Source organism: Kogia breviceps, chromosome 4, assembly GCF_026419965.1.
Source record: "Kogia breviceps isolate mKogBre1 chromosome 4, mKogBre1 haplotype 1, whole genome shotgun sequence".
NCBI classification, from domain to species: Eukaryota; Metazoa; Chordata; class Mammalia; order Artiodactyla; family Physeteridae; genus Kogia; species Kogia breviceps.
In genome coordinates this window covers 151,026,625-151,042,367 of record NC_081313.1, presented here as the reverse complement: position 1 = coordinate 151,042,367, position 15,743 = coordinate 151,026,625, and the positions used below count along the sequence as shown (strand labels likewise).

At 41.4% G+C, this 15,743-nt stretch overlaps 1 protein-coding gene across 3 annotated transcripts in view; it reads right to left on the bottom strand.

Moving 5' to 3' along the window:
- The window catches only part of RUFY1 (RUN and FYVE domain containing 1), a 57,539-nt gene that overhangs the window by 18,627 nt on the left and 23,169 nt on the right, over window positions 1–15,743 (bottom strand). For all 3 annotated transcript variants that reach the window (XM_059060519.2, XM_059060523.2, XM_067032232.1), the window contains exons 7-11: window positions 13,241–13,306; window positions 10,529–10,598; window positions 6,285–6,386; window positions 5,434–5,550; window positions 4,866–5,033 (exon numbers count right to left, since the gene is read on the bottom strand). In XM_059060519.2, the coding sequence (XP_058916502.1) occupies window positions 4,866–5,033; window positions 5,434–5,550; window positions 6,285–6,386; window positions 10,529–10,598; window positions 13,241–13,306 (523 nt within the window). The remainder of the gene's footprint in view (window positions 1–4,865; window positions 5,034–5,433; window positions 5,551–6,284; window positions 6,387–10,528; window positions 10,599–13,240; window positions 13,307–15,743) is intronic.

Below are 15,743 nucleotides of genomic sequence, written 5' to 3'. Positions count from 1 at the left end.
CAACTACTGAGCCCACGTGCCACAACTACTGAAGCCCACGTGCCTACAGCCCATGCTCTGCAACAAGAGAAGCCACTGCAATGGGAAGCCCGTGCACCGCAACGAAGAGTAGCCCCCACTCGCCGCAACCAGAGAAAGCCCACGCATGGCAACAAAGACCCAATGCGGCCAAAAATAAAAATAAATAAATTTATATAAAAAAATAGATAAATGGATAAAGAAGATATGGTATATATATACATTGGAATATTATTCAGCCATAAGAAAGAATGAAATAATGCCATTTGCAGTAATATGGATGGACCTAGAGATTATCATACTGAAGTGAAGTCAGACAGACAAAGACAAATATCATATATCACACATAGAATCTAAAAAAATGATACAAATGAACTTATTTACAACACAGAAACAGACTCACAGACTCAGAAAAGAAACTCATGGTTACCAAACGGGAAAGGGGTGAGGAGGGATAAATTAGAAATTTGGGATTAACAGATACACACCACTATATATAAAATAGATAAATAAGGACCTACTGTATAGCACAAGGAACTATATTCAGTATTTTGTAATAACCTATAATAGAAAAGAATATGAAAAAGAATCACTTTGCTGTACACCTGAAACTAACACAACACTGTAAATTAATTATAGTTCAATTAAAAAAAAAGAAAAAAAGGATAAACGTTTACAAATAGATAAGTCAATCAAAAAAAGAAGAGGGAAAAAAGGGAAAAGTGGGCAGGCTTGATCTATGTTATGGGTCGAGTGTGTCGCTCCCAAATCCATTATGTTGAAGTCCTAACCCCGAGTACCACCCAGGATCTTATTTGGAAAACGGGTCACTCACCGCAGGCATAATTAGTTAAGATGAGGTCACACTGGAGTAGAGAGGGCTCCTAATCCAATATGACTGGTGTCCTTATACAAAGGGGAAATGTGGGCACAGGCATGCACACACAGGGAGAAAGCTGTGTGAAGATGAGGGCAGAGATGGAGGTGATAACTTCTCCAAGTGAAGGAAACCCAAATATTGCCAGCAACCACCAGAATCTAGGAGAGATGGATGGGACTGACTTCCTCACGGCCCTCAGAGGAAACCATTCCTGCCAACACCTTACTCTGAAACTTCTGGCCTCCAGTACTGTGAGATGGCAAATTTTTGTAAAGCCACTCAGTTTGTGGTACTTTGTTACAGTAGCCCTAGCAAACTAACAGAACCAACCAGACACTAAAACATATTACAAAGCTATGGCAATTAAAACAGACAAATAAACCATCAAGCAGAATAGAGACCTAAGAGATAGTTACATTCACAAAGGAACTTGATATATGATAAAGGTGGCACAACATACTAATGAGAAAAGTATGATTAGCTTTTAAGCAGCTTACTATATGGAGAAAAAGAAAACTGGATCCCTAGGTAAGGCCATATACAAAGGTTAACTCTAGATACATTAAAAACCTAAATGTGAAAGGTTTAGACTAGTGTGGAATATCTTTGACACCTAGGCATGAGAAAGAGTTCTAAAACAAAACCTCCAAACTGCAAACCATATGTGAAAAATCAACACATTAGACTACATCAAAAATAGGGACTTAAGGACAGTAGATGACAGACTAGGAGAAGATATTTACAATCTGTAAACCAGTAAAGGACTAAAATGTAGACCATACATGGAATTACTACTAATCAATGAGGAAAACATAGGAAACCCAAAAGAAAAAAGGACAAAAAATATGAATAGGAAAGCCACAAAGAAGAAACATAAATGGCTAACCAACATGAAGGGATGCTCAAGCTCACTAGACTGAGAAATGAATATTAAATCAACTGTACCCTCGCAATACAGGCACCACAGGACACAGCTGGAGGGAGCGTGTGTTGGTGCAGCCCTTCTGGAAAGCAGTGAGGCTGGGATTATGCAAACCAAGGACACAAAGGAGGAAAGGAAGTGTCTGGCTGGGAGGACACTACAATTACGTCTGCCAGAGAGATTTCAGAGGGAGATGGGTACACTAGCTGTCAAGGTGTTGCTTGTGCTAGCGCAGTGGAGGAAAACCGTTTGTCTGTCACCGGGTGAATGGGCAAGAAGACACAGTGGGTACAAATGCGGGGAATACACATGTGGATGAATGTAGCACTGAGGGAGAAAAAGTAAGGAATAGAATGAGATCCACAACATGATACCACTTATGTAAATTAAAATTCATGTCCTCAAAATGATACATGTTTTAGAATGACAAATATAAATAAAAAGATAAACACTTTAGAATGTTGGCCTAGAGGAGAGGATGGGAGTAGGGGTGGAGGGTAAAAGGGAATAAGAAAACAGGAGGGGTGTCTTATTATAATGTCCCAAACAGAGGGATATGACTGACTCAACTTTCTGCATCTGAAGCCTAGAGGGAGAAAAGGGTATGAAGCCAGAATTCCAGCAGCACCAGAGACGGCCTTGGGGGTGGTGCTTCCCCAGGGAACCCAATGTATGCTGTGCTGACTCAGCAGCCAGGGGTTTGGCACTGTCAAAGCAGATGTTATGACCCTTGTTAGTTATGGCAAACATTTAGTCAAACTGTCGCTTGCCCAAACTTGGAAGATGGAATCCACGCAACTGTGCCAGGGCTCCAGAATGCTAGGATGTGCAGTAGGGCTTGCCATGTGAACAGGTGCTATAAGCAAGGGGTTTGCAGGGAGAGATGGACAGGGATACAGAGGTCAAATGTAGGGGCCTCACAGGTTAGAAAAGTCAACTGCTTCTGGACTCAGAAGGAAGAGAGAGGACTGAAGAGTGAGCCATATGGCCTTGTGACATCCTGCAGCGAAGATCAGAGTAGGCTGCTTTCCTCATGCCTCAAGCTGTTGTTCCAGATGACTGGCCACTGACATGAGAAAGACTGACAGAGCAAAGAAACGGAGCAGGTGTGGGAACTGTTTCCTCATAACAAACTATGGTCACTGACACACGGATCAAGTGGATGCAGACCAGAGGCTGTGACAGAGGGAACTGGATTGTCCAAGAAACCACCAGTCTGGTCTGAAATATCTGACTGTTGGATCCCTTATGCAACCTCCAGGCCAGTAGACTGACACTGGCAAGAAGCTGGCCGTCAAAGCTGTGTAGCCCACTCCATGAGAGCCCACTTCCCATCAGCCATTGAAGATGGTGGCCTCAAGGGCCACAGAGGTCAGTGGACATGCTCTCTAGAAGGCAGAAGCGGTAGCCAGACATGCCAAGAAATGGAGTCCTCAGTACCCTGGGCAGCCTTCACGGTTCCTGCCCAGAGGACACAATGACCACCAAGGGCCAGGGACTGCCAGGTGTGTCCCTTGTTTCCTCTTTCCCAATAGGCATTTCATCATGGTTATCCTGTTTCTGCTCTACCAGTTCATCCTGGGCAGGACAGGCTAACGTGACTGACAGATAGTCTTCTAGTTGGAACACAGGCCCTGTGGGCTTGAGGGAGAGTGCTGCCCGTCACCCAGGGTTGTGGACTCTGAAGAAGCAGGGTTTGCCGGTAGCTCAGTGGGGTTGACTGTGGTAGTGACAACTACATCTACCCACCCTACTTTCCCCTTCACCTGGCCTGCAGCCCAGAAACAACAGCCCCAGGCTCCCCTTGCAGTCAAGCCTGGCCATGCTGACCAGCCCTTTCCTATGGGATCGGAAGAAATGGTGGGTGCAACTGCTGTCTCACTGTTTGAGAACAAATCCCTGGCTCTGGACTTTTGCTCTTCTGCCCACTTCTGCTGGCAAGAATGGTGACAACTCAAGTGGCCTTGAGAGCTGGAGCTGCCATTAGTCTGAAACCCTGAATGACTGCAGGGAGCAAAACTGCTGGTCTGAAATGCTTTAAGCTATTATAGTAGTTTAGTTTCCCCTACTGTGTATTAACAGTATGTCTATATGCTGATCAAAACCAGAAGAACACATGAAAAAATTAAAATAGATAATTTGCTGGGAGGGTAAAACTATTTTCTTCCTTTTCTCTTTTTGCTTCAATTTTCATTGTTGCAATTACAAACATTAATTATGTAATAATTTTAAAAAAGATGGACAAAATAGCACAGTTTATTTGTACCGTCTGCTCTCACATTATCTTTGACATAGATGTTACTACGAGTAAGAATGAAACCACTCTATGGAAAAGGAAGTAGGACTGTTTCGGCAATAAAATAGGAAAGAGAACTTCAAAAAAGGAAGAGTTTTGAGGACACAGAATGGTATCCTTCTGGGTAGTTTCTGGGCAAGAAAGTATTGCAGTGTTTAGATTCTGTCTATCAAACTGTGGCGTGACCGGTTCTTTCTGGGATAGCTCCCCTTGACCACTCAGAAATGACGAGGGAGGTGATCTTGAAGACTAAGCAAGATTAACTTATTGGCAAAGCTTGAAAAGGCAATACTAACTAACTAATATCCTTAATCCACTTCTCCATTTCTTGGGGCAAACAATTAGCACCTGAAGTAGACAGAAACAGACAGCAGGGGGACAGTGAACGTATGACAGGCAAAGTTCAGGTTTAGATTCAAGAGACACAGTTCAGTTTTCGGCTCTATTTATTAGCTGTGCCACCAGGGACATGTGACTTAGCCATTTGATTTTGCCTTGTCACTTATATTTCCCCCCATTTTATAAACTTTTGTCAGGGATTGCCGGGAGACTCAAATAAAATAAATGCAATAACATGTAAGATGGCCTAGGACCAGGTCTGCAAATACTAGGCCCTCACAGATGTGTCTATTCTCTCCTTCTGTGGAAAGAATGACCCAAGACTGGAAAGGCAGCACGTGACAAGCTCTACCACTGTAGACAAGCAGCAGGAAACCGGTTTGTGATGTGGACATAAAGCCAAGTCCCACCTGAACTTTGTGAAACATCTGTAAGTTAATTGCTTTGACTTCCTCCAGCTGCTGGCGCAGGGCAACTAGAGTATCCTGCTTCTCGTGGGTGTCCTTTTCTAGTAACTTCATTGCGATTTCCATTTCGGTTTTCATTCCAATTTGTAGCTCCAGTTCTTTTTCTAGTTCCTTAAAAGGATATTAATAAGGAAAGTATTATTAAAGTAGATCACAGAAATGAACTTAACTGATGTTGTATCTTGGGCAGTGCTGAAAATACAAATGGAAGGTCAGAATAGGTTAGGGAGATGTAGACAAGTCTGTCTGGAGCATAACTAGATTAAGTTTTTCCCCTTTCCTCATTCTACAATGAACACTGGCTCTGCATCAAATCAACAGAAAGTAGGTAGGTGGCAATGAGGAATACTCCAAGAGTATTTTTTTTCACATGTTAAAAACTTTATTTGCATAATAACTCACTTGGTTTTAAAAGGAGGTTGAAGCATGTGTGAGTAAAGTGCTGACAGAAGTAACATAGAGGGAATAAACTGAGGAATCTTTCTGGTAACTCTCAGGCTTGCAAACTCACCAAACGGGCTTTCTTCTCCTCCTTCAGCTGCTTCCACACATCATTGTACATTTCATCCAGACCTTGCCGAGTCTGCTTGTAAGTCTCCAGCTCAACTTTTGTATCCTGTTTTGTTATCTGTGATCAAACAAGCACCAGAGGAATCGTTTGCTTACAGAAGCAAGCTAACTACAAAGTATTTAAAAATATAACATATATATTTTTAAACAGTAGCATAATTTCTATTTTTTTAAGCATAATAGAGAAAGGGTAACATTTTAAAGGTATTTTGAAATATTTTTGAACATGAAGGATGAGAGCAAGCCAATAGATTTTTGAAAAGGTAGGTGCAGAAAACAATTTAATTTTCTTGAAAACAGAATAGTCATTCTGAGTGGGAAAGGTCCCCATTCAGTATTTATCTAGCACATTTTTAGCACTGGGTGAATTTCGAGATGAATCAGATATGGTCTCTACTCTCAAATCATCAGGTGAGACAGCTGCAAGCCAGCAATTCTACACAACAGCAAGCGAATTCTATAATGGAGGGAGGTGCAAAGAGCTATGGAAACACGGGAGAAGAAGGGTCCAGGCCTACTGATGGGTGCCAGAGGCAGCATCACAGGGGACCAGACTCATGAGAGAAGCTGAAGAGGGAACAGGAACTTTCACTCACAAAGGCCCAGAGGCAAGGGAGCAGTGCACTTGGGAAACCCCAAGTGGTCCAGGTGGCCTGAGAGTGACACGGAAGGGCACTGCAGCAGGATTTTCTGGTGTCAAACAAGGCATCTTTGCACGTTCTGAGCTTGAGATCTCTGATGGACCTGTCTGAGTGAGGAACATGCCACCCAGCTGCAAGGCCTACTTCTCACCTCTACGCTTTTTTCGCTTTTCTCACGAATTAATTCATTTTGTTCTCTTAATTGTTGCTGTTCTTCTTGAAGTGAACATATTCGGTCTGTTGCAGCTGAAAGCTGATTAAGAAAGATTTTTAGATTTCTTAACATCAAAATGAATCTTACTGTTCAAATTAAAAGCTAACATTTGGCATCTTCACAATTGACAATGTATTTTCACATATGTGATATTTTATTTTTTATCCTTGTTTTGAATAGGTAAAACATTCACATGATTCTAAATTCCAAAGATATAAAAACATAAACAGTAAAATCTCTCTCTTACCCCTGTCCCTAGCCATCTCTGCCCTCCCTAGATATTCTTCTCTTACAAAAATGATAGCATACTACTTCACGTGGGCAAAGATTTATGGACACAAAATATTAGAAACAGCTTAAATGTCCAATACTAGAAATGGTTTAACAAATCACAGTAAAAGCATAAAACAGAAATATGTAGTTATTAAAATACTTACAAAAGCTTTTAATGACTTGAGAACATACTTATGATATAATAAAAATAAAAAAGCAGGTTATACAGTATGTTCTCACGTCTAGTTTAAAGAAAAAAACTTAACTATGTTAAAAATCCTTAAGAAGAAAAACAAAAACAAACAAACAAAGTTTAAGAAGAGATGGGGACTCTATATACAGCTGTCACTTAGCCAAGGGATTATGGGCTTTTTTTTCCCCCTGAATCTTCATTCTTTTTAGTTTTTCTAGCAAATGAGCAAAAGGATATCTTATCACTAGAGAGAGAATTAAAGAATTTGGGAGAGGAATCACAACCAAACCATTAAAGATGTGCCCGAGGAAAACATCTTCCTTGCCCTGAACGAGTTAACGCAGTTTAGGGAAAAGTGTATAGGAGCAGGTGCCTTCATGTACATGCTGAGGAGAGGCTAGCAGGAGAGGCAAGTAAATACCCCAACCAACCTGTCCTTTCCCAGCCTCTGAGCCAGCCTGGAGAGAGAAGGTGAGGCTGGAGAAGAAGAAGCCAGACATTTGCCCTCGATACTTGGCTGTGCTCTTAACATCATTCACTAACGGGGGGCCCTGAAGCACTGAACTCCTCACCTCCTCTTGGTCAATAGCATCTAGGTCCATTCAGACTCAGAACCCAGGACTGGGGTTTCTAAACATAACTGCTGTGCCCAAGTAAGAAACTTTAAGGCTTGAAAGGAGGTGCTAGTTGCTGCAAGGGAAGAAGCAGGCAAAAACCATAAGCTAATTCCCATCCTACTCTCTGAAGACATAGAGAGCACACCCTGAAGTGAGAGATATACTTTTCTCTGAAGTACATTTTCTATTACATCTGTTTACCTTTGAAGGAAAATTAAGCCAGTTGTTCAGTTTCAAAAGCTAAATTACACTTTCATTCAAAGCATGCCACCTCCCCTCAGAATGGGAGAAAATATTTACAGATGAAGCAACTGACCAGGGATTAATCTCCAAAATATATAAGGAGCTCATGCAGCTCAATATCAAAAAAAAACAACCCAATCGAAAAATGGGCAGAAGATCTAAATAGACATTTCTCCAAAGAAGACATACAGATGGCCAAAAAGCACATGAAAAGATGTCAACATCACTAATTATTAGAGAAATGCAAATCAAAACTACAATGAGGTATTAGCTTACACCAGTCAGAATGGCCATCATCAAAAAACCTACAAACAATAATTGCTGGAGAGGGTGTGGAGAAAAGGCAACCCTCCTATACTGCTGGTGGGAATGTAAATTGGTACAGTCACTATGGAGAACAGTATGGAGGTTCTTTAAAAACTAAAAATAGAGCTACCATATGATCCAGCAATCCCACACCTGGGCATATATCCGGAGAAAACCATAACTCTAGAAGATATATGTACCCCAATGTTCATTGCAGCATTACTTACAATAGCCAGCACATGGAAGCAACCTAAATGTCCATCAATAGAGGAATGGATAAAGAAGATGTAGTATATATACACAGTGGAATATTACTCAGCCATAAAAAAGAACAAAATAATGCCATCTGCAGAAACATGGATTGACCTAGAGATTGTCAGACTGAGTGAAGACAAAGACAAATATCATACAGTATTGCTTATATATGGAATCTAACAAAGGGTATAAATGAACTTATCTATAAAACAGAAACAGAGTTACAGATGTAGAAAACAAACTTACGGTTACCAGGGGGTAAAGGGCAGGGAGGGATAAATTGGAAGATTGGAATTGACATATACAAACTACAATATATAAAACAGAGAACTAGTAAGGACCTTCTGTATAGCACAGGGAACTAACTCTACTCATTCCTATGTAATGGCCTATATGGGAAAAGAATCTAAAAAAGAGTGGATATATGTATATGTATAGCTGATTCACTTTGCTGTACACCTGAAACTAACACAACATTGTAAATCAACTATACTCCAATAAAAATTATAAAGAAAAAAACAAAGCATGCCACCTCATCTGGGAGAACAAAGAGTGAATCCGCTTGTTCTAAAATCAACTAAGGGGACTTCCCTGGTGGTGCAGTGGTTAAAAATCCGCCTATCAATGCAGGGTACACGGGTTCGAGCCCTGGTCTAGGAAGATCCCACATGCCACGGAGTAACTAAGCCCGTGTGCCACAACTACTGAGCCTGCACTCTACAGCCTGCGAGCCAAACCTACTGAGCCCGCGCATCACAACTACTGAAGCCCGCACGCCTAGAGCCCATGCTCCACAACAAGAGAAGCCACTGCAATGAGAAGCCCCTGCATCACAACAAAGGGTAGCCCCTGCTTGCTGCAACTAGAGAAAGCCCGTGTGCAGCAATGAAGACCCAATGCAGCCAAAAATAAATAAATGAAATAAAATAAATAAATTTTAAAAATCAATAAAATAAAATCAACTAAGGTCTCCTTGAGTGCCTCCACATGCTAAGTGTTGGGCAAGGCACATTTATATGTTATTAACCTAATTTAATCTTTACAATACTATTGTAAGTGTGTTGAATTATATCACCCAATTTAGAGATGAGGAAAGTGAGGCCCAAAGGCCCAATCCACCCCAGGTGAATTCGAGTCCTTCAGCTCTAAGTGCGATGAAATCTCTCCCATGATGCCCATCTTTGAGTTTCTTTCTGTTACAAATCTGAGCTCCTCTCCTGAAAGCTGTTTAGGCCTGGCCCCTCAGGCGGGCACAGGAAGTTTAAAGTGAGCCTTAAACTGGGTCCTCCATTACAAGGGTGTGCTCTGCGACTCTCCTTTCGGCTGTAACCTGCCTCCACACCGTGGGGGGGTCACTCTCTGGCCCCCCTCACAGCCCTCTTCCTTCCCAGTGAAACTTGGTGGGGAGGGCTGAGCAGCCAGGGACCGCTACCTGTGGAAAGCCTCAGAAAGGCTGAGCAACCCCCCTCCTGCTAACAGGAGACAAGATGTGTCCACCAAGGAGACTGCCGGGCAGCTGGCAGCAAGCTTTCTTCCTCGGCCTCAGCCCTCCTTCTTCCTGTCCTTTCATTCTCTCTCTTCCTAGTGAGAAAGCAGAGAAAGACCACACTGTGGGGAGACTGGTTCCAAGCTCCTGAGAGGCCGAGACACGGAATGGGAGGACGAGGGTACTTTTACCCCTAAAAGAGCCTGTGCCTTCTGGGCAGTTGGGAGACACACTACATCATAGGAAAGGTGGGAAAAGAGGAAGAGGATAGCACGTTCACAAAAGGAGTGGGGCTTTTCCAACTAGGACTTGTCTTCTACTGGACCACTGTGAGGTGATAAAACCTAAGTCACTTAGAACTGGCTCTTGATCAGTTGCACTGGCTCATGGGAGCCCAGGGCAGGGCAGAACACGGACATTCTGAGGATGTGAAATTCTGAGAATGTCTGTCCTGTGTGCAGCTCAACCCAAGGTTAGCAATTCCCATCCTACCAGTGAGAAGCTCCGGTCAGATATACCAACCATACCATTTCTCTTCTTGGGTCATTCTGCCTTAAGAATTTCAATAGGGCTTCCCTGGTGGCGCACTGGTTGAGAGTCTGCCTGCCGATGCAGGGGACACGGGTTTGTGCCCCGGTCCGGGAAGATCCCACATGCCGTGGAGCGGCTGGGCCCGTGAGCCATGGCCACTGAGCCTGCGCATCCGGAGCCTGTGCTCCGCAATGGGAGAGGCCACAACAGTGAGAGGCCTGCGTACCGCAAAAAAAAAAAAAAAAAAAAAAAAAAAGAATTTCAATAAGTTACAAACCTCTTCTTGAAGCTTTGAATTAGTCTTTTCCAACCCTTCTATCTTGGTTTGAAGATCCCCAACTGTGCAGCTGTAAAAAAGAAAATATTAAGTAAATGTGAACTTATAAAAGCTGACTGTTTTCCCAATCTGTAAACAAGGAGAATAGAGATTCCTAGATTTCCTATATGAAATGGAGAGTCAAAGGGTCTCCAATTAACTCATAGATGAGAATTCTAAATATATATGTATGCAGTGTGTGTATGTGTGTATATATATTATATATATATATATATATATATATTTTTTTTTTTTTTAACTGAAAAGTTTTCAATGTTTTCTCCAAATATGCTACCCATTTCTTGTTTAGCCAACTGGAAAGAAAACAGCATTTCCCCCAACACAATATATGGAAACCAAAATGCGCTGGCAGTCATACATCTAAAGTAATATTCATAACAAGATATTGGTACTTTTGGGTATTAGGATCAAAGGTGATTTTTAAATCTTTTTTATACTTTGTCCCATTTTTCACATATTCTTTAAGTAATATGCACTACTTTCATACTGAAAAATACATAAAGCTGATGTAGACTTGACAAACAACAATAATAATAACCACAACAATAATAGTAGTAGTTTTCTTTTTGGACAATGTGTCAGGCCTTGTTTGTTCTAAGCACTTTATTTTTTTTAATTTATTTTTTATTTTTTATTTTTTGGTGGTACGCGGGCCTCTCACTGTTGCGGCCTCTCCCATTGCGGGGCACAGGCTCCGGATGCGCAGGCTCAGCGGCCATGGCTCACGGGCCCAGACGCTCCGCGGCATGTGGGATCTTCCCGGACCGGGGCACGAACCCGTGTCCCCTGCGTCGGCAGGCGGATTCTCAACCACTGCGCCACCAGGGAAGCCCCTGTTCTAAGCACTTTAAATGCATCAACTCCCCATAATTCTGTGAGGCAAATCTTATTGTTAATCTGTTTTACAGATGAGGAAATCATAACTCTATATTGAAAAACTCACTTAACTTCGTACCCCTATGAACCCAGGTGGTCTGGCTCCAGAGCCTGTACTTTTAGGCAACAGACCCTACTGCCAAAAACTGGGGCTTTTTGCCAGTGAGGGGTGGTACCAAGAAACAAACCTGACAAGGCTAATGAACCAAGGTCAAGAATTGGGTGGGAGAAAAATAAAAAGACAAATTGACACAAAATGAAAAAGTCAACAAAACAAAACATATGGAAGGAATTACAAGTTTTAAGAGTATGCCATTTTCAATTCTGTACCAACTACATAACTCAGAAAATATCAATAAAATTTCTCTTTTTCCTTAGGAAACATAAATTACCAAAAAAGATATATCCTCACGAGGAGAAAAGCTGGATGAATTAATAGCTAAGGAAAAACTGAAAAGTTGGAAAAGTATTGCCTCCATACAGGCTTTGAGCTTCAAATTTTCAAGGAGCAAATAATGCTCATGAACTAGAAGGTGTTCCCAGGCACAGAAACAAGGCAAAGCTTCCTGATTCATTTTGTGAAGCTGCATAAACCTGATACCATGCCAGAGGGGAAACTATGGAACAACTATGTTAGGTTACATGTTAAGAGAATGACAAAATTATTAAAGCTATGATCAAGTAGAGTTTATCCCTATAAAGAAATCCATTAATAAACTATATTACATCAATAGACTAAGGGATAAAAGTTATGATTAACTTAATGGATGCTAAAAGGCATTTGATAAAATTCAACATCTATTCCTCATAAAACTTCTCAATAGGGCTTCCCTGGTGGTGCAGTGGTTGAGAGTCCGCCTGTCGATGCAGGGGACAAGGGTTTGTGCCCCGGTCCAGGAAGATCCCACTGCTGCAGAGTGGCTGGGCCTGTGAGCCATGGCCGCTGAGCCTGCACATCCGGAGCCTATGCTCCGCAACAGGAGAGGCCACAACAGTGACAGGCCCGCGTACAGGGAAAAAAAAAAAAAAGTTCTCAATAAACTAAGAATGGATTAAGAATCTCACTCTCAAAATAATAGCCAGCGTCACACCTCAGGAAGCTCAGAGCAGCACTACCCGAGGTATGTTCTGAAGAACACATTAGCTCCTTTGCCTGTTTCATTGGCTTTGGGGGCCAGAGAGGCTGTTCCCGCAGAGAACTGCTAAATGTGCACAGTGTACTCTCTAAAGAGGGTTCAGAGAGAGAATTATATTTCCCAAACATGTTAGGCTGAGAATCTCCATCGATTCTCCATCAACACCCACAACAACTAGTGTTTCATGAAACACAGGAGCAGCTTTCCAATTAAAATGAAAATTCAAGATAGAGATACGGGCTATCACTACTGAATTGATTTCAAAGATGTAGCCCAATGGTTTTCAACCCCTTTTTCCTGCCCAGAACGTTGGAGGGATGTGTGTTGATTCCCAGCAGCAATAATGCTTCCCATGCAGTGATTTCCAACTAAGTTTCGGTGGGCTAAGGGGTGGAGAGGTTTCATTTATTACTCTCTAATTTGCATAACTACACAGAACAAAAGATCAAAGGATTCCCCAAAGCTCTTTATCAAGAAATCATACTTCTACAGTCTGTACACATGAGCACTGAACGACAACCCTTTTTCTTGGTTTGGAAAAAAGTTAGTTATAAATATATGGCAACTCAAAAAGGTTCCATGAGGCAATTATCAGGCACTGAGAATGAACCGCAACACTGGAAAATAGAGGGAGTCCTACCTTAAGTGCCGGTTAAGTTCTTCCACATAATTTTTTTGATCAAGGACATCAGTAATTCTTTCATGCCTTTTAAAAAGAACATAAAAAGAGAGAAATTATTTTTACTCAGGGTTAATACTTTGTAATTGCCCCCCAACCTTCCAGTCACCTTGTAGGAGTACCAATGTCATCAGTAAACCAAGAGATGGTCAGAGCTTGCAGATATTAGTCTGCAAGGTCCTAAGTGAACCAGCAAGGCGGGCTGGGAAGACATGGGAAACACTGGAAACAGGTTGCCTGGAGAGGAGCCTCCCTGCAGACGCTCCTCCCACCTCTCCCCTAGCATTTGAGAAAGCCACTGGCATGCAAGGTAGAAACACCAAAAGCCAATGTAAATAGCTCTCCAGTTAGGAGATGAAGCAGCCCTTGTTATACTGAAGGAAAAGAAGCTGCCTCAGAAAAGACCACAAGACTCTTCAAAACACAAAGCTGATTAGTCTGGGTTAAAAAAAAAGACTCTGGGAACTCTTTGGCGATCCAGTGTTTAGTACTCCGTGCTTTCACTGCCAAGGGGGTAGGTTCAATCCCTGGTCAGGGAACTAAGATCCTGCAAGCTGTGCAGCATGGACAAAAAAAAAAAAGCAAAAAGCAAAAAGCAAAAACACAACACAACACAGCAAAACAAAACAAAACTTCATACATCTTTATAAAAAATGCAAAAAAGACTTTATCATTTTAAAGTTAGGCTCCCCCCACTAATTTCTTTACATACATATGTACATAAATGGGATCATGTGACCCAGGTTCATGCCACAGGTGCTGGATTTGCTGGTCAGTGCAGTCATTTTTTTTCTTTTACCTTTCTGCCCTTTACATAGCTCTCCCAGGTAACACATACTGATAGCTTGCTGAGTATCCTATGTGTATATAATCATAATACCTATATTTTTACATATAGTATATGCAATTAAAATATAAAATATATATTAGAGAATTTGGGGGTTTTAAAAAATGGGATATATATACTTCTCAGTATTATACTTTTCTCACTCAATAATACCTGTGGAAATCCCTCTAAATCTACTGTACAGTAGGTCAAATTTGTTTTTCTTTCATGTGTGTATAATACACAGTGTGGAATACTTCAAATGTTCTACAAGTCATTCAACTGCAGATGTCCCTAGGTATCCACGGGGGACTACTTCCAGAACCTCTGTGTATACCAAAATCTGCAGATGCTCAAGTCCCTTATACAAATGGCATAGCACAGCTGACCCTCTATATCTGTGGGTTCCACATCTGCAGGTTGAAGGGCTGACTGTATTCCCTTAATAGTGGATAATCAGTTTATTTCCAGTTCTTTTTGACATTAAGAATGTATTTTAAATTTCAAGTGAGTGAATCCTTGTACTGTGGGTGCATGAAGCATTAATGGGATTCCCACTGGTCCCTTCCTTGGTAAGATGCACTGCCAAGGCACTGAGAAGGAAGAGTTCTCATTACAAAGACGTGTGAAAGACAGGTAACAGATGTACGTGGTAAAATATTCAAACACAGCATAAGGGTTTACAGTGAAACTCCCTCCCATGCCTGTCTCCTGACCTCTTCCCCACAGGCGGCCGTGTTTTCAGGTCGATGTGCCTCTCTAGAAATGATCCATGTATACGGAAGTACAACATATAAATATGGGTGTATGTCTTTTTTGTTATAACATAAATGGTAGCATGTTATATACATTGTTTGCTTTCTTTTCTTTTCTTTTTCTTCTTCCAGGATAACTTCTTTTAATGCTCTTGTTAACAAGGATGAGGTAGAGCTACAATGTGGCATGAAAAGACACCCAAGACACAGTAGGATCAAAGAATAAGTCTAGTGGCAACTTAAATATATAATAGTACCTTTCCATTTACATCCAAACCATAAAGCAAATTATACTACCAACAAATATATACCTGCAAGGCAGTAAAGAAAGGCTTGGAAGGAGTCATGCATGAGTAGCTTCCTCTGAAGAAGAAGGGGGAGTGGGATTGAGATGGAGACGAGAGTATAGTGTTAATGGGGAAATTTGCCTTGTACTCTCTATTCTTCCACAGAGCCTAATTCCTTAAACAATGGGAATAGGAATGTATTACCACTGTAATTAAAAATAGCTAAATAAAAAATAAAAATTCAAACAACGCAAAAACAAAAGTAGCATTCTTTGTCAAGTTACATGAAAAGATGCAACATCACTAATCATCAGGGGAATGCAAATCAAAAACCACAATATGCTATCATGTCATACCCATTAGAATGGCTATCACTGAAAAGACAAGAAGTAGTAAGTGTAGGCCAGGATGCAGAGAAAAGGGAACACTTGTGCACTGTTGGTGAAAATGTAAATTGGTGCAGCCACTATGGAAAACAGTATGACAATTCCTCAAAAAATTAAAAAATAGAATTACTAAACGATCCAGCAATTCCACTTCTGGGTATTTATCCAAAGAAAATGAAAACTAACTTGAAAATGTATATGCACCCCCAT